Below are 23,978 nucleotides of genomic sequence, written 5' to 3'. Positions count from 1 at the left end.
GCCAGTCAGCGGGCCGCACCACGAAAAGAAAATGTTTTTTCATTAAATTTTACGAACACTACTGTCACTACAGTTAAATGCTAAAATAAAGTTTTTATAATTATTAATTACATTTAGTGTAGTTTATTACATGCACAGGCAGTTTAGTTTATTAAAATAAGTTGACGTTGTCTCTGTCACTAATAACGGGGGTAATTTTCACTGCGGGAGTTAATCACCAAGCACAACATACATATACACCGCGGACGTGGCCGAGGGCCGCACAAAAATGTTTCGCGGGCCGCATTCGGCCCGCGGGCCGCGTGTTTGAGACCCCTGGTCTAGATCATTCTGTGACAGGTGTGCGAGTGTCCACGTCCGTGACTTTGGTCTTTGTGGGGATCTTAGAATGGAAAGAACATTTTGTGTTGCGCCTTCATTGTCTTATTTGTTAGTGTATCTAATAAAAGTTGAAAATTCTTATAGATTTATGCGTGTATTTCTCTGTTAACTATTTATCTACTAATAAGATACATGTAGTCACACCTACCTTTTCCTATTACTAGAATTTGTGTGAATGCGAGCTCAATGAACTTAACTCGATAAACAACAAAACTAACCGACAGTCAACTATACAAGAAATATTAGCTTAATGATGTATCTAAGCTTACATAACACCAGCGATGATCGTCGCAATATGATTCGGATACTTACATAATTACCTAGTCCTCTACGTACTTAGGTGGTACAGAAGGCAATCACCTATATTTTTATCTGTCACCAGCAAGTTTAGCGATGCAGGTTGAGGTCAGCTTCTGGTCCTTAATTCTCAACTGATCTTGACAACATTTCTGTTGGCTGACCACGTGTCCTCTTGCCATCAGCTGTCCAATGAAAGGATATTTTGCATGGCCAATCTGATTTTTTTTTTACATATGCCCCAATCATCTCCATCTCCACACTAATTTTTTTTTTTTTTGGGGGGGGGGGTATGGTTTCCATATTTGTGCACAGCTCTCAGCATCATTAACTTCCGGTCCAGGTTGTGGCTTCAAGCGCATGCGCACTGTCAAAGCGCTTGAACTTGAAAACTTTCGGAAGTAGTTCAGGTGAAGCAGTTTCGCGCAGGTAGCCGTCTGAGAGGAGCGGTCCGAGGGTCTAGGAGGGAGGCAAGATAGTCCGCGCCCCATCCGTGTGTGCCAGCCGTATGTCCAAAGCAATTCTTCTCAGAAGCGGGCTGAAGGAGAAGAACAAGTGTTAAAAATGTCAAGTGGATACGATACGGAGAAGGGACAGCCTGTCAAGTGAGCTGTGTTCACGTGGTCATACGATTGCTTCTAAATAGTTTCTTAAATTGTAGCGCACAACGGAGGTAGTCTTCAAATTATATTTTAGCCAAGTTTAGACTTTGCTCAGCATGACACCACCCGGTTCGATACTTGTTTGACGCACAGTTCTCCCAGTTCACCCAGCTGTAGAATGGGTACTTGACTTCTCAGAGAGATGGGTAAGGTAGGACTAAGAGAAAGATGGGCAACGCCCTCACACGAAAATGCCTTGAGATAAGTGAGGTGTCTTGTCCTCATTCCTCATTGTCAGTAAGGTCTAGGTAATGTGCTTACCTGTTTTGTTACCGATTGGGTCAGGTTGCCTTATGAAATTTATGGGTCTTTAATGTGTGAGAAAGAGAGATTAATTTGAAGGTGACCCACAGTTGAGTTTAAAGCTTTTAAAATTTTTTAAAATTTATTTTGTAGTTTTTATAGGTTTGTTCAATCCTGCGTTTATTTAAAACGTATTTTCATTGTGTGTGTTGTGTGGGTGTATGTTGTAGGTGCGCACATAATTATTCTTGATGTAAGTTTGTTGTTTGTTTTATATTATATATATAAAATTGTAACTTGTCTTCCTTTTTCATTGCTAATATTTTTCATGTTGACATCTTTTAACGCTGCAACTTGCAACGAACTTTATTCTTATTTTTATTTCTAACTTTTACTTTGTAACTAGAGCCCTTTCCCATGTTCACTGGGACAAATAAAGTTGATCATTGTCATTTTCATTGTCATTGTCATTGTTTTTTATTTATGTCTCGACAGATCCAATAGTCGCCCCATCGTCTTCGCTCTTCTAGGAGCTGCCGTCGTCATTGGCATCGGGCTGGCGGTTGGTCTGTGGTTGGGTCTTCGGTTACGTGAAGTCAAGCCGTGTGAACTACCCAGTGACATCAAACAAAGCCAGAAGACATGTGACACACCCAGTGGCGGTGAGCAAGGCCGGCAGTACAAGTCCGGTCATGGCGAGTACCGCTTCGCCACCGTGGCGGCCGACTCGGCCCTCTGCTCCAAGATCGGGACGTGAGTAATCAACTAAGAAACTCAGAGGTTGGTTTAGTAGTGCTATAGCTCCTTGAGACCATGGGATCGTCTCTACTCAATGAATGACGGCTACATTAAATGATGCATACACGAAATAACACAAATACTGGATGAGGTACGCAATGATGTTTACTACGTGGTTCCTACGGCTGGTAAAAAGAAAAAAAGTCTACTTAACGTCTTCTGACACAAATATAACCCACACTAGTTTAAATATATTTAAAATATGTATAATTAATAGAGTACTTGACGACAGAGAAGAATAATTTTGCCCCGAATCCTCGAAAATGTAATTTTCTTGTAAGGGTAAGTGTGTATATATCATTTGGGTAAAGCTCATTAGCATGTCTTTAGGGTTACGAAATAATCAAGTGATTCTCTCGTTATCAAGTATGTCTGCTGTTTCAAAATTTTCGTGCCTTGACTCGCCCAATAAGTCATTAATTTTCTTTAGATATACATATATTGTATTAGTGACATCACTACTTTCCAGTCCAATAAAACTTCGGAGAACTTTGGAGGATTGACCCTTCTTGTAAAGCGGCCTTCTGGGTATTTGAAACTTGTTCCGGAGCAAAATACACAAACAAGTTTACGATAGTACTTTTCTGTAGACGACATGAATGTTTTGAAGAGTGTGAGAATGAGAGAAAGGTGGTCCACTGGTGAAAATAGAAAGAGGGGAGGTAAGACGACACTTCAGAGATTGGTTTCACTGAAATGACCGTGAGTTAAGATCTCCAACTGACAGACGTTAGTCAGTTCCCAGACTCGTGGATTGGCGTTGGTGTAGAACAGCAGACGACCTAACAGTTTGTATTATTTCAGCGAAATCATGGGCCGCAAGGGAGGTAACGCCGCCGACGCAGCGATTGCCACGGTTATCTGTGGAGGACTTATGAACGCCCACAGTGCCGGCATAGGAGGCGGGGCCTTCATTGTCTTCTACAACAGGTAGGTACACACCTGGATTCTTGAGTTACCGATAACATGTGAACAATCATTTCTTGTGCCTTTTATGTTCCCTGTTGCTAACTATAGGACCTGCAGTTCCAGTATATGCAACATTGTTGATCATGATGATGCAGGGTGTTATAATGATGACTATAATAGTGATGACAACAACAGGGGTGAGTCTGAGTATGACACCTGTATTTCTAGTAAAAAATAATGCAGGTAGTCTTAATGCTGTTGCTATGAGGATATCTAGTGCAATGTTGGTGATTGCAAACCGTAATGCTGGCGACAATAATATCGGTAATTTGATACTGGTGACTGTAACGCTGATGACTGCACTTCTAGTGACAGTAACACTGGTAACCATGGTGACTGCACTGTCGTTACAGGACCTCCGGACAGGCCGTCGCCATCAACGCACGAGAGACAGCGCCTGCTGCCGCCTCTCAGGACATGTTCGTGAGCAACCCACTTTTGTCGACTTTCGGTGAGTGATTTCCCCCAATTTTTCGAAGATTCGAATCTTTCATTCTCCACAAAAACAAAAGCTTAAAACGAGAGAAAAAAAATCCAAAATCCCAAAATTTTGAGGGAAAAAAAAAAAAAAAAAAATCTCTATTTAGGGAATTTTATTTGTTCATATTTCGTAATTGAAATAATAATAATAATTAATAAAAAAAATAAAAATTGACTCCGCTGATGTTGACATAAGCTAATATCAGTTTCATGACCACGTCCTACTGTGGATGGCAGGGGGTCTGGCCATCGGGGTGCCGGGGGAGCTGAAGGGCTTGTGGCGGCTGCACCAGGATCATGGGCGGATCTTCCATGGAGGGACCTGCTGACCCCTACCATCGAGCCTGTGTCGGTATGGGGCACCACTAACCAGTCATCAGTATCAAGCTGCAGTGGAAAGAAAAAGTGATATAGAAAATAACCCAGAGTTCAGGTAAGTACATGCAGGGCATGGTTGGAAAAAAGGGTAATGAGTGATATCGAAGACAGTTATGGCCACTTCACAGAAAGCAAAACTTTACTAAAAGTGATGGACTGAATAATGCAGACATATCATCTTCCTATTTCATCCCACTTCTTGATCTGTTGAAAAAAGCGCCTTCCTCTTTTTTTACTAATCATAGGATATGTTAGAACCTTATCATTGTGTTTCTAAATATTTGAGTGACTGTGCAATGCAAATGCTCGTCGGCAGTTGTTATTAGGCGTTACTTGGAATATTTGTAAAGTATGGACATTGTCAGGAACCAGTTGTTGCTAACAGAGCATGCTCTGTATGGACGTGGTCGGTTACTGTCAATGATTGTGACTGCTCTTTGTCCCAAGTTTTCTCTTCGACTCCAAGAAGGAGGTTGTGCCACCCGGCACCCTGATTCGCAGGGAGAAGCTGGCCCACACTCTACATATCATCGCCGATGAGGGAGTTGGTGCTTTCTACAACGGGACGCTTTCACAGATGATCGTGGACGACATCCGCGATAACAGTAAATGACGTGGGGAACGTGGGGTGGGGCACATCGTGTTAGGCACAGCAAGTGGACTGTCTTTGATTTGTTTTCATTTTGTAAATCATTATTTCTTTGAAACCATTTTTTCTTCTTATAGTAACGCATTTACAAACAATTGCTTTTATTAATTGATTATATGAATATTTTTAGTAATTATGTTCAGTGCAAAGCGCAAGACCGGTTTTCAGGACTGAGAGATTTATAAACTCTCATCACTGATGTTATCACCGACTTATCGTGATCATGTGTAGTTATTATATTGCAGATGGCACCATCACTAGGGAGGACCTGGCTGACTACACTGTTGACGTCGCGTCACCGTTCACCTTCAACGTTTCGTCATCTGGGTTGAGAGTGTACTCCATGCCGCTACCCGGCAGTGGAGTGGTGCTCGGGTACATCTTTAACATCTTGTCTGGTGAGCGATAGGTGGATAATGCACGGGTACATGGATTAGGTAGGTCTTTGTGTCTGCCTGCGCTGTTTAATAATTTCCTTTTACGGTTACATAAAAAAAATAATGATCTTGTGATGGAAGAGCCGAAAGCAAAGAACATTTTCTGTGTGAATATTTACTACATGAAGAAGCTAGGGAAAAGTATTTGAGTGGTCATATTCTTAAACATTGAATGTGCTGCAGGCTATGGGTTCACCGCGGACAGCATGTCGACGACAGACAAGGCGGTTCTCACCTACCACCGCATTGTAGAAGCCATGAAGTTCGCTTACGCCAAGCGGTCAGAACTGGGCGACCCCAAGTTCCTCAACATTTCACAGGTAGACCTTGCTGATGGCTGTATTATTGACCTTTATTCTATAAAATATAGTTGTCCCCCTTAAAGATTTCGACTATGCCGACTTTTAATTTACTGGACATCGGCGATTTACTGTGTAACATGTAGTGACCAAACGTTGCACCAGGACAACTTTGAACTTTGAGAAATTCGAAAACACTTGAAGAGGGTATGAGAGTAGGACGATGACGTAAAATTTGCAGTCGTGTTTTTGGCGCTATAGGTAGTACTTAATATGACGTCACCGGAAGTAGGGCAGGAGATACGCGCCAAGATCAGCGACGACCACACACACGACATCCCTTACTACGAGCCGTCTTTCTTCAACAAGAATGAGCAAGGCACTTCCCACCTCTCAGTGCTTGACGGTGAGGGCAACGCCGTGGCCATCACCACCACAATTAACCTACAGTAAGTCAGTACAACCTTTTTCGAATATAAAATAACAACTGTAACAACATCAGTTTTTCTTAAGTTGCATACTTACCTCTGGTCGCAGATTCGGCTCCAAGATGATAGGATACAGGACGGGTATCATCTTCAACAACGAGATGGACGACTTCTCCACCCCGAACACCATCAACGCGTTCGGTGTCCCCGCCTCCCCGGCCAACTTCATCCAGCCTGGCAAGCGACCTTTGTCCTCCATGAGTCCAAGTGTTTTCGTTGACTCCAAACAGGAGAGGTCAAACTGGTGGCTGGTGCGTCTGGTGGGACCAAGATTACGACAGCTACTGCTATGGTATGACTATCTGCCTGCCTGTGACCAGTCTATAATAATAAAAAATGATAGCAGGAATTTAACAGCAAATTACTCCCTGCTTCCTATTTTTCAAAAATAAAATATGTGGACAATTCACAAAAATATTCTTGAAAATGCAAAAAGTAGAGGGGTGAGGATGTGGATGGTTAGGTGAGCGGGTTTGAAGGAAAGGCCACCAGCTATTGGATATATGAATAATGAATATATTTCCGAAAGAGACATGAAATAACAGCTGAAACTGTTAAAGGTGATTAGTGCGCGAAACTTAAAAGAAAACAATACGTGGAAGATCACAGTCTGAAAAGGTTATATTCTACGTCGGCCGCAAAGTATTAGGGACTAGACAGTCTGAAAAATGTCCTTTTTAATTTAAGATTTAAGTTTTTCTGGAAAAATAATTAAAAAACTTATTATTCCACAGCTTTTTGTATTCTAACAATTTTTGCCAATGATTAACAAGGAATTTCTAACAGTAATGGTCAATTCTTGTACGTAGACGGCGATCAGAACGCTTTGGCTTAACAACTCGTTAGTGGAAGCGGTGGAGGATTCTAGAGTTCACCACCAGTTGTTTCCGCCTGAGATTCACGTGGATCCAGGTTTCCCGAAGGTAAGTGATAAAACTTTTCGTTTTAATGTTTCTTCAAAGACCTGCAGATTTGCCGACTGCACCTGACCTGTCGCACAATTCACCTGAGTCACACTAACCTACATCCCCAGGGGCCGTAGTCATGAAGCGAGGGAAAGTCATTGCTCTGGGGCAACGTGGATAACTCGAGGAAAAGCGTCTTGTTTCGGAAATTATAAAGTGGTGTCCAGACTCCGTAGGTTGTGTTTTAAGCCCCGAAGCCCTCGTTATATAAGCAGTGGTGAAGGGGTTGTAGGTTAAAGACACATGAAGTAGTGTTCGCGGGGTGTGGACACCACTTTATAACTTTGTAACAAGAAGCTTTTCCTCGAGTTTCCCATCTGCTTTGGGGAAAACGACTTACTCTTCATGACTATGGTTTACTAGATCTCCATTATACTCCCTCTCATATAGTAGATAACAAGTCCAGCTTAGCGTTTGTTGCAGGACGTTCAAGATGGTCTTGTTGCCAAAGGACACAGAATAGCTACGCATATTGGCTCTAAGGTGCAGGCCATCTTGAAAGACGGCAGTCGACTATACGCAGTCTCTGATTGGCGGAAGGGAGGAGCTCCAGATGGATATTAATCCATTCAATATGACATCACTCTCCTCACCCAAATAATTTGCCACTCCTCCTATCCACCGACCCAAAATCATTGCAGGGTGGAAGCGCTTCTTTCCAAACGGACTCCGTCCCTCCACCTCGTTTCTGTCTTTCTGTTACTTTTCCTGATCCCACACACAAAAAGCCTCCACCCCATCCCGCCACAAATTTATCAAAGCATCGTGTAACCATGGCTTAAATAATTCTCTAGTATAATAAATAGCCCTTTGAATGGCAGGGGTGTTAACAACACCGCTATTTAATTGTAGGAATGATTATTCTCCTTTTATAGTCCAGTTAGTACAAAGCTCTTGTCACCAAGACGACGAGGATTATATTCCGCCCCCGTCACACTCGAATTCCCTCTGGGTGGGTGTTACCTAGTGATGTTCAGTGATGTAGCTTTAGTTTTGATTCTTCACTGAACTGCAACTGATTTTTTTGAAAAAGATGTTGATGGTGGGTTTATTATAAATATGGCTCAGGCCAGGAGGTGGCATGCACTCTGGCATGTTTAATGCCTGTGTGACGCGGTGGGCTTCTCTCAGTCGACCCAGGTGTTAAACGGGTACCTGACACCGAAGAAGCTTGTGAAGGTAAAGCAACGAGAGATAGAGAGGAGATGGATAGACGAAATACAATGCTGTTCACGAGGAAAGCGAGTTGCCCGACGACCGAAAACTTATCAAGCTACTTTAAACTCTTACTTGTTTGTTAACCAGTTAGTTAATCTCGTTTACTCAATTCAAACAGTTTCCATTTTCACTAATATATATGTATGTATGTTTCTGCGCGCGTGTGTGTCTCAGAGTTGAGGGTGAGCATATCTAACCTACCTTGTAGTCAGATGCGTGTGTGTTATTGTTTACAAGTCGCAATGTCTGTTGTAAAAAAAGAGAAATTCTTTCCTTACCAAAAAAGTCTGCTTCAAATGGTTTTATATTGTAAATAATTTCATGTGACTGTCCATGGGTGCCTGTGTGTGTGTGTGTGCGTGCGTGTGTGTGTGTGTGGACAATTGTAGAAGATTGTCACCTCATTACTTTGAGTGGTCCTTGCAAAGTTGGCGCATCACGGCATCGGCATCGAATCATTCATTGAACAACAAGGAGACTTACAGCATTATTAAAATACACAGTCAACAGCTTCTGGTCAGTCCACACACACAGACACACACACGTCATCATCCATTGAATTAAAGGTCAGCTGTCCCTGCTAATAACTAAATAACTTCAAATTAAGAGCGGTTTGGAATCACAAAACTCTGAAATCTAGAAATTCGTTTCTACATTATTGCGTTACACTGTCTGTGAAAACCGTAATCAAAAAAGTGTCAAGAAAAACAAACAAACAAACAAACAAACAAACAAACAAACAAACAAACAAACAAGCAAGCAAGCAAGCAAACAGTACTCGACATTTAGTTTTAGTTTTTGTTTCGTGCAAGAACTCTATGTGACCCAACTTTTCCGAGAAGTCATCACCTTTAATTCGATACTTGGGACAACTCGGTGCAGCGCCCCATGTACCTACCACCAGGCATCCTCCCGCCAACATCGATACTCGTAACAGGTAGGAGTGGCCGCGGTCACATCCGGGTCAGCGCGGCTTCTCTTTCCCACCTAAGCGATCTCTTTTGTTATCCTCTTTGATATAGCCCCGCCCCCCAAACAATATAATTTCTCACAAATTCGTTGGACACATATCATCATCCGTTGATTAAAAAACAAACAAACAATGGGAGAGACCTGGGCCTGGTTGTGTGTCGTATTGAGTGGATGGATGGAGCGGAGGATTCGGGTACTGATTGCGAGAGATGATTAATTGACAGTTGCCGTGAAAGTCACTGCACCTTGCTGTTTTTGGTGGTCATCGTCAGTCCTTAAAGTAACTAAACTGTATCTTAATCGTCTTCTTATCAAACTTTTAAGATGTCAGGTTTTTCTTTTCTTTTGTTTGAGGTTTCCTTTAGTTCTGAAGTTTACGGAAACGGATCTTTCGGTTTTCTTTGACGTATGTCCGAATTTAGGGCTTTATTATCTAGCCTTATGTATTTTTTAGATATGGTAAATATAAGATCACATTAAAATATGCTAAACAGTCACAGTCACATGTTTGACGAAGCGTGTCAAGGATTTAGTCCACGACGATGAAGTCTGTTCTGTTTTCTCACCTGAAGAGGCCACGACAGCTCTTGTAAGTAAACTAGAAAAAGGATGTGGTGTGGGAAAACTTACACAAGACTCAACCCTCCCTAGTTGTCGGCGTCAGCGTGAACTAATTACTGTTCAGGATGTCCGGTGACTGTTGCCCGCTTTTCCTCCGCGCATGCGCACGACGCGTTCGAACGGTGGAAACTTTCAGTGCAGTTCAGGTGAGGCAGTGGCACACAGGTAGTTGTTTACGCCGGGCGGGCCCCGTGGTGAGTAGGGAGGCAAGACAGTCTGTCTGTCCCCTATCTGTGTGAGTGTGTGCCGGTTGTGGGTCGCATTTCGTTCGTCTCAGCAGCGGGCTGAAGGACTGGCGCAGGTGTAAAAATGTCAAGCGGATACGACACGGAGAAGGGGCGGCCTGCCAGGTGAGCTCTGATGAAGCGGTCGTATGCGTAAGAGTGTTTTTATGCCGCGTGTATGCTCTGATGTCACGATTGTTTGAAGGATGAGTATTTTTTATTCTTTGCTAGGAAGTACGAGGCAAAGGAAGAAGGGAGGAAAGACAAGAGAGGGAGAGGAAGGGAGGGTAGTAGGAATGCAAGAAGAGAATAGAAAGAAAAGGAGGAAGGGGAGAGAGAGAGAGAGTGTGTGTTATAGGGGATGACTAGTTCCTACACAGACCCAACAACGATACACAGCAAATCAGGTTCCTAGTTCAGAGACTAGACAAGGTCTGAATCTTAAACGATTGACTGTCACCGGACCGGAGAAAGAGAGAGAGAAGAAAGTGTGAGAGAGCAACTACAGCGATGGATGAGAATGAATGCGGACATGGACACATCCGACAGACGCTTGTTTAATGATGAATAGGATACTGGCTGAAGTCGGAGGTTGAGCAAACTCCCGCTCACATTCTTCTGACATGAGGTCCACTAAAACCTGAGACAGAGGAATAACACAAATCACACATCTCACTTTTAGTAAGATAGAATAATGCCAATCTCTCCTGATGCTGTACTATGTAGGTCCCGTCATCGAATGCAATCAGCATTTTAATAAATGTTTGTCTAAAAGTGTATTTCCACAATCCCGGTTGTTTTTGTTTTGACTTTTTGGCAACTTCATTATTCGCTGACTGATTAAAAACGTTTCGCGATAAACGCTGTGTAAATAAAACATGGTAGCTCAAGAACATTTAACTACGGTAACCTGTCACAGATATTGAAGGGAATTTGACTAGAAGCATGTTTGATCACAGTTTGAACTTTAACCCCACCCCACATGAAGACTACTTCATTTCAGTCTTTTCAATCCAGTAAATTTACAACCAGAAATTCGTGATTAGCGTATAGTCGTCGGTGATGATGATAAAGATAATAACAAAAATATTTTAAAAAGTGGTTGGAACCTACAGAATATAATTAAAAACTACAAACAGTTGAAAATATCATTTGTTTTTTAATCCATCGTAAAATACCACGAGATACTCATTATATCCCAGTGTTCGGATTCAGAAAAATAAATAACATCCCCTAGAGACGGAAAGTTGTGCAGCTATGTACTAGTCTTAATGTAGGATTTTCATTACTGAGTTAATGATCTACATGAAGGGGCACGGCTTGAAGAGGTAAGCAGTTTCACCTACATGTACTTCAGATCCTTCCTTTCAAAAGACTCCACAACAGATATCAACATGAGGATGGTGTACACTTACAGAAGAGATACCAATTAACGGGATAAATTGACAGAAGATACAAGTACAGAGAGAACACACAGTGACATACACTATTTTAGGGACTTGTCTCTCCGGTCCAATGCTTTGAAGGCAAATGTAGATAGAAATATTAGTTCTAGTGTCTAACATTGTAAGTTGGAATCTGAATAGAGAAGGTCTCGTGTTTAATATTTTACGGGCATATAGATTTCTCGCAAATCATAATTCATAGGGCAGACATATAAAAATGTAATTGGGTTTCTTCATCTTGAAAAAATGGTATTTTATGTCGTTATTTTCGGCAAGGAACAAAAATTAATGGCTGACTAATTTCAATGCGCCGAAGTTGCTGCTGTAGGAAATACGCTCATAATAAAACTTTTTTTTTTATTTGTAAAGGATTTAAACCAGCATAATTCTATTAGTTCGCGTTTGTGTGGTTGGTGATCAAAGCATGTGTACACTTGTACACAAGATATGTTTATGATATTCAGAGATAAGTAGAAGGTTCCATAAAGAGCTATATATAGCTCGAATGTTCTACACCAGTCTAGGCCGATGTAGCGATGACGTCATGATTTCTAATCTTGTTTCAGTCTTCAGACCAACAGCTGACGTCATTCGCTCATTGTTGCTGCGTGACGTCATTATTAATTAATTAATTTCGTGGCTATTGCGCTGAATGATTATTTACTCGCGTCATCAATAAACATCTACAACAAACAAGTAGCAATTCAGGAAATATTAAAAAACTACAGGTCATACAATAAATAATGATTTTAAATACAAAACATTCCAAGTAAACACAGCAGATCAACATTCTGACTGAAGACCTTTTCTTGTGATAATAAAGTGTTCTGTTTATCACAGCGCGAAATCTTTTTTTTTCATATTTGAAATCAGGATAATGAATTGTATAAAACCTCAAATGTCCGCTGACGTCACTACACCCTATACACGGGGACTATGTTTATTAATTCACGAATTAGAGTTAATGACACACAGTCGCTTTAACGTGCACGTAGTCAGTCACGTGACACAGGTGGAAATCAAGGATTTATTCAATGTACTTTCTTCTCTGCTTCAAACTGCTTATGTCACGTTGCGTCAGTTATCGTAGATATATATCAAAGCTTGTCAGATTAATGTCATGACAGAGAAAGAGAGTATTCACAGCAACTTCACTGTAAGTCATAGTTTTTTTGTCAAATATTTAAATACCTGCAATAGGTACAATCCGATCATTTCTGATGGATAATGTTGTATGTCATGTGTTGTGTGAAAGGTCTGTCCAGGTCTGTTATGTATGTAAGCTTCCCATAATATTTTTCGTTATTTAGCACTTCCATTGGAATCGGTCCATATCCACGATTCCATTATTTTTGCGAAATGTCTCTAAACCAAAAACTTTAATTGTGACGACTGCCTTCGCATGACGCCGGTATCATGCATTTCCCTATCACGAAATCGCAGGTGTAAATGTTGTAAATTGTTGCACATTGGTATTATTTCAGCGATATTCAGCTTTATACATTAGACCCCAGACATTCAAGAGGCGGATTCTGATTGAAAACAAAGACACCGCAAGTTGCGGAGGACGTCACTCTGTCCACTATGCACGCGAGGAGGTAGGGGTCCATGGGTTTTGATCTGTCGACCTGTTACCTTCATCCAGTAACAAAAGTGTGAAGGAAGTTCAATTTCCTGTGTTGTTCCTGTCTCAATTATCTGCGAAGAAACGATTTACTGAAACCTCGGTGCTTTGAGAAATCGTCATCTGACGTTTCTATGCTTGTTGGTGTCCTCAGACAGGGATCAGACTCCTTGTTTGGTTAATATTGTGTGGTGTGTGTGGGTGGTTTTTTGGTAAACCCCCGTTAGGAAAGGCATGCAAATCATAATTTTATCATTTCATTAAAAATTGCTAGTTCATAATGACCGATATCCGCAGACACACATACCTGTACAGGTTAAAACATGCTGTTACCTGAGCTACACGTGTCACACGTATCATACAGCTTAAGATCGTGTTTGTAAAGCTGAAGGATTCTTTATGGTCGAGATTCGTGAGATAGCAGTTCTTTTAACCCATGTTGAAGAGTGCACTGGCCCCAACATCTCGTTGTGCTGTGTCATTCGAAACACTCTAAGGTTGCAAAATGATATGAGCAACCCACTTGCAAAACGATTTCGCGGTGATGCCATAACGACATAAATCTTCAAACACGACCATTGACCTTCTACATGCCAAGGGTCTTCCACAAGTCTACCTTACTCCCCCTCCTCCCTCCTCCCTAATACACTGTAGTTAGCTGTCAGTCAGACTAGACAGTCTTTGATATACATGACGTCAGCATCTTGACATCCCTTCCCAGCCCTTCTTCCCTTAGACCAGAGGTGGGGAACATCATCATTGTTTGAGCCCCGAGACAGAGACACAGAGAGATTCCCCTAGGCGAAGCACAGATATCCGTCTAGCCACGTACATCCGTTATTATAGTTTTGTGACACGAATTATAAACTATTAAAAATTAGCATATGAATGTTACTTACTTTCAACCAGTGTTGACAAAAGTAGCTCACGTTTCTATGAAATAAATTCTTTGCGTGCATGGTCTGAAGCCGCTAGCCAAAAGAAATTCAAAACAAATCAAACACAAAATTAAACTCTTCTCCTCTCCCACCCTGGGACAAAATACAAACAGATGATGTAGTGAAATGTATGAGGATCTTATGTCAAGACATCAGACCCACTCTCTAGCTGTCTACTTTGCATGTTTGCTTATGCTGTAGAACATATCACAGAAAAAAAATTTGCTTGCAAGGCAAATATTACACTGAAAACCTGCCCATGTTTATTCAGTTCGCTGGCTTTGAAAGAACCCCGATATTATGTATGTCGGCGTATGTTAAGTGTGTGTATGGAGGAATGCATTCTGTGTGTTTGTTGATGCGTGTATATATATATTTTATTGCTCCACTGGTCTGTAAAATTGTCGGTTCCACAGTTACCAATAATATTGTAAAGCCCACAAGGTTGGGTGGGGTTCGGACAAACAAATTTGGACTCGGTCGCTCAGCAAGTTCCAGATTCACACGATGCAGCGTACCCACCACACCCACCCCTAGTTGACTCAGGTGCTGAATGGGTACCTGACTGACTCCTCCGACAGTTGCAGACGTTGAGTCAGAGAGAAAGATGAGATGGGTCCCGCCCTCATAAATCAAAACCAGCCTGGAGATACATGAGATCTTTAATACTTACCTTTCCAATTGTAGTAAGGTCATGTGGTTGCCGTGGCCCCTTAACCCATTGGACCTGTTTGCTAAGAAATTTACTGGCTTGTTACGTGTGGGAAAGAAACATAAACTCCCATGTGACCCATCAAAGATTGGTTTTAAGCTGTTTAAATGAAAAAAAATGTTTCTCCACAGTTTCATCTAATTTTGCGTTTATTTTATCATTTCATTCTTCTCTCGACAGATCCAGCAGCCGCGCCATCGTCTTCGCTGTTCTAGGAGCGGCCGTCATCATCGGCATCGGGTTGGCGATTGGTCTGGGGGTGGGTCTTCGGTCACGTGACGACAAGACATGTGAGACGCCAATCACCAGCGAGCAAAGTCAGACTTTCAAGTCCGGTCATGGCGAGTACCGCTTCGCCAGCGTGGCGGCCGACTCGGCCCTGTGCTCCAAGATTGGCACGTGAGTAATCATGAAATGAATTTATTGAAAGTGGGACAATAAGAGAAAAGTGGTCCACTGGTTCTGGTAGCAAGAAAGGGAGGTAAGACGGCACTTCAGAACTGGTTTCTCTGAAATGACCGTGAGTTAAGATGCTCCGGATTGATAGAAGTTAGTAAGTTCCCATACTCGTAGATTGGCGTTGGTAAACAGCAGACGATCCAACAGTTTTTTCATTTCAGTGAAATTATGGGCCGCAAAGGGAGGTAACGCCGCCGACGCAGCGATTGCCGCTGCTATCTGTGCAGGACTTATGAGCGCCCACAGTTCCGGTATAGGAGGCGGGGTATTTATTGTCTTCTACAACAGGTAGGTACACACCTGGATCCAAAGTTAACGATAATGTTAACGATAATAATAATAATCCAGAGTTAACGATAATAAATCATAAAGTAATTCTGGTGACTGTAATGCTGGCAACCAAAATGTCAATGACTGTGAGGTTGACTAGCGACTTCAGTTCCAGTAACTGTGATTCTAGATGGCGACCATGATTGCAGTGACTTCATCGGCTGGTGACAGCAAGTCTAGTAACTTTTATACTGGTGACAACATGCAGGTGTGTGTAATGCTGTTGACTGTAATGCTGATGACTGCACATCTAGCAACAGTAACACTGGTAACCATGGTGACTGCACTGCCGTTACAGGACCTCCGGACAGGCCATCACCATCAACGCGCGAGAGACAGCACCTGCTGCGGCCTCCCAGGACATGTTCGTCAACAACCCGAGCTTGTCTACTTACGGTGAGTGATGTCACCAGAACTTGTCTACTTACGGTGTCTACGTCAGTAGACTGTTCACTTAGAAAGTGTATGAAATACTTTAGTCTTCTCCCTTGTGGAGAGCCCGACGCTATTAAAATTTCAAAAATAAAGAAATAAACAAAAAACAAAACCAACATAACATAAGCTAGTGTCGGTTTCGTGACCTCATCCTGTTTCGGGTGGCAGGGGGTCTGGCCATCGGGGTGCCGGGGGAGCTGAAGGGCTTGTGGCGGCTGCACCAGGATCATGGGCGGATCCCGTGGAGGGACCTACTGACCCCTACCATCGACTTGTGTCGCCAGGGGGCACCACTATCCAAGGCTCAGTATGACGCTGCAGTGCAAAAGAAGAGTGAGCTGGTGAATAACCCGGAATTCAGGTGAGCACATGCAGGGGGACGTAGGTAGAAGTGGTACTGACCTGGTGATAGAATGAGGATGGATATAAGACGTAGATAGAGCGAGAGGATGTAGAAGTATTCATCTTGGACGTAGGACGTAAATAAAGGAAGAGCTACAGAACGTAACGAGTGTGACGAGACGTCGAACGAGTTCCAGAACGTATGTAGAGTGGGAAGATGTAGAAAACCAGAACGTAGGTACGTTGTAGAAAAAGAACCAAGAAGTAGATTGAGCTCTAAGAGGTCAATTAAGCAGCGAGACGTAGAAACGGCACTAGGACGTAGATTGAACAGTAAGACGTAGAAACAGCACCAGAAAACATGTATAGCCTGAAGGCGTACAAAACACCGAGACAAAGGGGGAACGGCAAGACGTACAACGTGGACCAGGACGTAGAATGAGCAACAAGACATAGAAAGTGCATACAGAGGTAGAGGGAAAGACAAGACGAAGAAAGTGCATACAGCAGAGGGAAAGACAAGACGAAGAAAGCCCACCAGAATGTAAAAGTAAAATACAGGAGTAACACAGTCAGAGGTGGACTCGTTCAATCATTTGATTGTTGATCGTTCTTTTTTTTTTCTCTCTCTCTCTCTCTCTCTTTCCCCTTCTTTGTCTTTGCTTTATATCCAGTGGGAATCAATTCAGTTCTTTTTAACGACTGAGTAAAACTCTGTGCAAAGGCTGTTCACAATGTGCATGAGTACACCGCTGGTGTTTTCGAAATGCACGCCTACAAACAGGACATTGGAGAAAAAAGAACAGACGTTGGAATTGTTCGTGTCCTGTGGTCCTTCACACAGCGAAACATTATCTTGCACTGAACTTCCCCCAGTCATTAGCAAAAACTTTGCACACAGTAGACTGGAAGAGGAGTAAAGAGCAAGCTTTGTACTTTGAGAATATTTTTTACATGTGAAGTCTCCATCTTTAGCTGTCTTTAAAAAAAATAGTTGAGGAAGAAGTGAAGACTGGAGTTTTTCTCTTTGATGTTGTACCAGACTTGAATAGCAGTTGTTTGAAGGATGGGTTTTGCATGTCGATCTCATTACGTATGCAATCTCATATTTTTCATGATGGTATTTGATGGCAGGTTATCAAGAAAACTTTCTCTAGTTTAAGAAATGATTTATAATATTTTTTAAATCTCAGATTAATAGGAATGATAGCTTTAATAGAATGTGCCGTTGATTAATTAAACAAAACGCTTCACATTTTCGTCACTCGGAAGGCTTTAAGGATGATTTAATGAAGCTTTATTTATAAATGTGAAATTTACAGATTTTACGAAGTTGTATTTACATAAATCTCGAGCAAGTATGTACATAATGTCCTAACATCTTTCGTGCTATCTTTGCTCCCCTTCAGTGCTTGCAACTACCCAGCTCGCCTACCCGTAGAACCAGGCCTGGTAACAGGTGAACTCTTGAAATACCTGTAAATTACGAAATCAGGAGTTGATGGGTAGCATGCTTTGTATGGGCGTTGCTGTTTACCATTGATAATTGTGACTGTACTCTCTGTCCAAAGTTTTCTCTTCGACTCCAAGAATGAGGTTGTACACCCGGCACCCTGATTCGCAGGGAGAAGCTGGCCCACACTCTACAGATCATCGCCGATGAGGGAGCTGATGCATTTTACAACGGAACACTTTCACAGATGATCGTTGACGACATCCGGGACAGCAGTGAGTGGAAGCGGGTGGCATAAATTTAAGGGGTGGAGCTAGGCGTTACGGGTATTGTACATAGTTTTAAAATTAATATCTTACTTTTTACAATAATTCTTGTGAACTTACACTTTAAAAAAATACGACAATCATAAGAAAATTTACAAATTATATCTTCTAAGTTTGAGCGTGAACAAGTGATCATGTGTAGTTATTATGTTGCAGATGGCACCATCACTAGGGAGGACCTGGCCGACTACACAGTTGATGTGACGTCGCCGGTCACCTTCAACGTGACGTCATCTGGGTTGACAGTGTACTCCATGCCGCTACCTGGCAGTGGAGTGGTGCTCGGGTACATCTTCAACATCTTGTCTGGTGAGCAAGAGCAGGGTAGAGCGCGGGTACGCTATTAACATGTTATCTAGTAAGCAAGAGCAAGATAGTGCACTGTTACATGGAATAAGTAGGTACATAGAAAACCCCAGAAAATGAGGACGGATAGTACTCCGCATCAACATCTCTATCATGCATCAAGGAGGAATTAGGCTTCAACCCTGGATCTGACATCAAACAAGCAGAAAGACCTGATACTTGCATTAAGTATTTCCTCAAACAAATGAAGAAACTAGGTCTCCTTACTGTTGTTACGGTAAAATCGAGAATGAAAATAAAAATTGTGTGAAGTCAGGGAAAGATGCTTCAATGATCGTTCACATTCACACGTGAATGTGCTGCAGGCTATGGGTTCACCCCGGACAGCATGTCGACGACAGACAAGGCGGTTCTGACCTACCACCGCATTGTAGAAGCCATGAAGTTCGCTTACGCCAAGCGGTCAGAACTGGGCGACCCCAAGTTCCTCAACATTTCACAGGTAGCCTTGGTGAAGGGAGATAACCCGTCATTTAATGTTTTCAAGTTTAGACTTGTCTCCCTTGTCTCAACGATCGCAGTACATATCGAGCTGGAAAATGCAGTTATCTTCGTTACTGTTGTAGTTACAAATTAAGGGAATAACGCAAAGTAATGACAACTTCATAAACATTACCGACGTATCGTTTTAAGATCAACAACCTGAAATGTTTCACGAATGAACTTGATCGGAAAACTTTGCAGACCTGAGTCGGAATCATGAAGGGAGATCTCGTTTTTTTGTAGAACATAGGTCAAAGGTGGATCTCCCTTGAAGATTGCTGACATAGTAACCATAACTATTTACTGTGTAATTATAACTGCTACTGTGATAAGGTGGAGAGATCAAAGATTGCATGAGAATAACATTCACTTTCAGGGTCCAGAGATTTCAGTATTACAGAAACTCGTTACTCCCTATGATCGTTAAAAGTCTTCATTACATATCGTGGAGATCTGATCAGATTATAGGGCAGAGATCGAAGGATGGATTTGTCAGTTAGATAAGGGATATGCACTGAGTTGGCTGATAGGGTTTAAGATGACTGGAAGCAGGTATAAGTGTATGATAAAAAAATATTCTTTATTTTCTGCGATCGTCGCAGCTGGTGCACAACATGACGTCACCGGAAGTAGGGCAGGAGATACGCGCCAAGATCAGCGACGACAAAACGCACGACATCCCTTACTACGAGCCGTCTTTCTTCAACAAGAACGACAAAGGCACCTCCCACACCTCAGTGTTTGATGGGGAGGGCAACGCTGTGGCCATCACCAGCACAGTTAACCTATAGTAAGTCAACACACCTTAACTAATAATAAACTAATTAATAATAAATGTAACATTTGTAAAGCGCATACTCACACTCGTCGTCGTCGTCATCATCATCATCATCATCACCACCACCACCACCAGTAGCATGGTCTTTAAATTTACGTCGCTTCTTCTGGTCTCAGCTTTGGTTCTAAAATGAAGGGTAACAGGACGGGTATCATCTTCAACAACGAGATGGACGACTTCTCCACCCCGAACACCACCAACGCCTTCGACGTCCCCGCCTCCCCGGCCAACTTCATCCAGCCTGGCAAGCGACCTTTGTCCTCCATGACCCCAAGCGTTTTCGTTGACTCCAAGACAGGAGAGGTCAAACTGGTGGCTGGTGCGTCTGGTGGGACCAAGATTACGACAGCTACTGCCCTGGTATATCTGTCTGTTTGCCTAACGACTTGTCTGTGAAGTACCACTCTATGCTCCTCCAAAGAGTTCCCTTGGAATGGTCATCAAGTATATAATCCCCATACTGACTAATAAAGCGGGATAAAGATTAAACAGATTATTATATTTTTTCCACTTTCACATTTTAATTTTTCTTTTGTAATGTTGACTTCATACATAACCGATTATTTATCATGGGAAAATTCGATTAAAGTAACAATCTGCATTGTTTATATTTCATATTGCTTTAAACACTTGCTTCTGATTAACGAGAAGGTTTTATCTTTGACTGTTGACGTTTTCTGTGAGGTAGGTGGCGATGAGGACGCTTTGGTTTAACGACTCTTTAGTGGAAGCCGTGGATGATCCCAGAGTGCACCACCAGCTATTTCCGCCAGAGATTCACGTGGATCCAGGTTTCCCGAAGGTAGATGGACAAAGTTTGCTTTGTTACAATTGTCCAGCGAGCGTAACAACGGCAACAGATTCTTGCTGAAGAGTTATCTCTACCTGCGGGTGATGAGCTAATGGAGGGACTCCTCCTCCTGACGTGAATTGTTCCTTCTCTCTGTGTGCTTTGTCTATGATATGTGTGTGAGAGGGATAGAGAGAGAATATTTTCCCCGTGATAAATCAGCGTCTGATTTTTCATATTTTTAGGCCTTTGGTTATTAATCACTACGAAAAAGCATCTGACGGCAGCTGAGCTATCTTACCCATCACATGGCTCACTGACCTCTCTATCCACAGGCCTGACGACCTGACTGGTCAAAAGATAATTATAGCCCCTGATGAGTTATAATGACGGACACTAGCAAAAAATGGTTTTTAACTGGATCTCGACTATACCCCCTCCATAACCATCTCGCTGTTTGTTGCAGGACATTCAAGATGGTCTGGTTGCCAAGGGACACAAAGTGGTTGCTCAGAGCGGCTCTGTGGTGCAGGCCATCTTGAATGAAGACGAACGACTATACGCAGTGTCGGACTGGCGGAAGGGCGGCGCTCCAGATGGATATTAATAATAATAATAAGGATGCTAATACACTTCTTGTCTCATATCCATCACGCTGCAACCAAGTCATTTACCACCCACCCCTCCCGATACAAAATCCCTACATGGTAGTAGAGCTTTTCTTCAGACTCAGTCCATCCTCCTCCTCTCTCTCTCCTGTTTTCTTCCAGTTGACCCAGATGTTGAATGGATTCCGATTGTTTAGAAGTCTGGAAAGGTGAGGCAGAGAAGGGGAGGAGAATGGAACTTCCCTCCATTCTGTTTCCGAGATGAGTGCGGTCTGTAAACACCTCGGTTCCAAATGACTGAAGCTACTTCAACTATAACCTTTCGCTGATCAATTACCAAATTTCGTTTAATCAGGTCAAGAAACTTCAATCTTCATTGTTACACACGTAACATATGTGCATATGTGGGTAGGTGGGTCGATCGGGGGGTGTGCGTGTGCGGGGAGGGGTGGGTGGGTCGGTGTGTCTGTGTATGCGTGCGCGTGTGTAAACTTGAAAGTATATTGTGCGTGCGTGTGTGTGTATGTGTGTTTGAGAGAAGAGGGGATTGCGAATGTGCACATCCACTATCATGTAATCAGACGTTTGTCTTTGTTTACAAGTAGTAAAGTCTTGCGCAAACAAGTCACGGGTAGCTATTTTTACATCTTTTAGTTTGTTAATTATTCATTTTTCAAATCAATGAAAGCCATTTGATGTGTTGAAACTGACTTTCTACATTGTCAAGAAAATGTCAAGAATACATTAAGAAAGCCGAAATACAGTACTAAACACATTGTTTGCAGTTTATTCGTGTGCTCCTGTGTGCTTGTGTAATATTAATAATTTATTTAATAATTTATTCAGTTTGTGGAAGTCCATCTAGTCCATCTTAACATCAAATTCTTCTGGTTACATAAATCAAGTTGCAGATGACAGCTCTCCTGGGGAAAGTTGAAATACGTAACTGTAATAATCCGAACAAAGTGAAAATTATAGACATAAAAAGATCCAAAGATTCAAAAACGATTCATGAAGTAGTCTAATGGTTAAAATGTAACGGCTTTAAACTCTCAGCCCTGAAACATCAGGTTGCCTTTTGTTGAACTGGGTGATAGGGATATTTAGGTGTATTTTTTAAATTTCTTCATCGGTTAAAAGGTGTCCAACGAGTGTCAACAGAGGAAAGAAGCAATGACATCACAGGATGTGCTGTACGCCATTGTTGCATGGCCGTCGACTGTCACTCTATAAAAAAGCTCTGCTGAGGTGGGGAACATCCGTGAAATCCTTTAATCCGGCCCGTCAAGGCATGCGAAAAATTTAGTAAATAAGCTTTTTTCTTCTTTTCTTTTTTTTTTTCTTACTTTCTTTTTTTTTTTTTTTTTTTTTTTTTTTTGATAGCAAAACAAATTTTTCTAAAGTGAATAATAATAGTGTGAACTTTAAAGAGCAGGCAAGGAAGGAGAACTAGGCATGCACGTGACCTTTACCCCCAAGCCGAGGGTAGACCCCTTCCAGTTGATGTCATCTGTTGATGCGCGTAGCGTTCTTCGACGATATCAGGAAAATAAAAAGAAAACAAAGAAATATGATAGTCGACATTGCTTTGTACATTAATGAACAGTTCAGGCCTACAAGTGTCCAAATTATCTTTTCATACATTTCCAAAGGACGAGAAAAAAAAAAGCTTTGTTTGGCTGACAACAATTCGTTTGGGTTTTTGAGTTTATTTGTGCATGTGTAAGGATGTCTGTGTATGTGTAGCATGTGTGTCGACACTTAGTAAATGCCATCAACTCCTCCATCGGGAGAAGGTAAGTGTGTGCTAATTAGCTATCATCATCATCTCAACACACTGAGGTGAAACAACAGCTTGACTCAATAGAGCATGAGAATTTTTAAACTGATCATTCTGTACGACCCTTCAGGAGGGAAAAACGTTCCCCACCTCTATTATGAAGACTTTTTATTGGCTGTGATGTATTGTTACCAACATACGGACTGTCGGTCACGCAACATATTCATGAGCTCAGCCATGTGGCATGCAGCATGGACGTCCTTGGCATGTCACTGTCACTGTCACACTTCACGGACAACTGAACAACGAGGTCGTTGCTCCCCCCGCTGCATGGATGTGTGTCGCTGCACGTCTTTGAATGGCCTGGCCTCTGTACGACCTCCTTCAGTCTTGTTACCGGTAGTCAGCACTGTAAGTACATTTCATGTTGTCTTGTTTTCCTCTGTAACACTAGAACGTAGGAATCACGTGACACTCACGGAGGTAGCCGTTTTGTTCCTCTACACAAGACCATTACAATCGCTTTTAAAAGTCAGAAACTAAGTAGACTACAATAAATCTTCTGAGATTATCACGATTTAGTGATAAAAAGCTCTGCAGAAATGTCATTGAAGGCAATCATCTTTAGCCTGTGCTAATTATCCTGATTATAGCAATCCCCCATTATTATGGTTGCATTACTGCTGGATTACATTTCTTTGGTGTGGCCAGCTTCCGGGCCTGCAGACTGCGCCTATTGACAGTTGCAACAACAACAACAACAACAACAACAACAACAACAACAACAACAACAACAACAACAACAACAACAACTTATCTACATTTTTAAAAGAATACATGGGAATACCATCATACCAATAAATCCGAAATAAACAACAGCAGCAGCAGCAACAACAACAACAACAACAACAACAACAACAACAACAACAACAACAACAACAAATCGTACCTTTCTAGCTTCTAGCTTT

At 42.1% G+C, this 23,978-nt stretch overlaps 2 protein-coding genes across 2 annotated transcripts; both read left to right on the top strand.

Annotated features, from left to right (window-relative positions):
• The first annotated feature begins 1,063 nt into the window (after positions 1–1,063).
• Positions 1,064–8,549, top strand: LOC112562498 (glutathione hydrolase 1 proenzyme-like). The gene is given in 13 exon segments (XM_025235778.1): positions 1,064–1,283; positions 2,079–2,336; positions 3,186–3,311; positions 3,704–3,801; positions 4,068–4,131; positions 4,656–4,813; positions 5,103–5,255; positions 5,478–5,614; positions 5,855–6,042; positions 6,131–6,302; positions 6,305–6,373; positions 6,891–7,004; positions 7,470–8,549. Coding segments are annotated over 13 exon segments (1,719 nt in total). The 5' UTR covers positions 1,064–1,242; the 3' UTR covers positions 7,611–8,549.
• Positions 8,550–9,895: 1,346 nt separating this feature from the next.
• On the top strand, positions 9,896–22,006 carry LOC112562497 (glutathione hydrolase 1 proenzyme-like). The gene is given in 13 exon segments (XM_025235777.1): positions 9,896–10,207; positions 14,981–15,199; positions 15,421–15,436; positions 15,438–15,547; positions 15,888–15,985; positions 16,193–16,385; positions 17,991–18,094; positions 18,302–18,454; positions 18,817–18,953; positions 19,597–19,784; positions 19,949–20,192; positions 20,521–20,634; positions 21,089–22,006. Coding segments are annotated over 13 exon segments (1,758 nt in total). The 5' UTR covers positions 9,896–10,166; the 3' UTR covers positions 21,230–22,006.
• Positions 22,007–23,978: the final 1,972 nt, after the last annotated feature.

The sequence above is a fragment of the Pomacea canaliculata genome, linkage group LG4 (assembly GCF_003073045.1).
Source record: "Pomacea canaliculata isolate SZHN2017 linkage group LG4, ASM307304v1, whole genome shotgun sequence".
Taxonomy (NCBI): Eukaryota; Metazoa; Mollusca; class Gastropoda; order Architaenioglossa; family Ampullariidae; genus Pomacea; species Pomacea canaliculata.
Note: the sequence above shows the minus strand (reverse complement) of the source record. Positions and strands in the feature narration are given on the sequence as shown.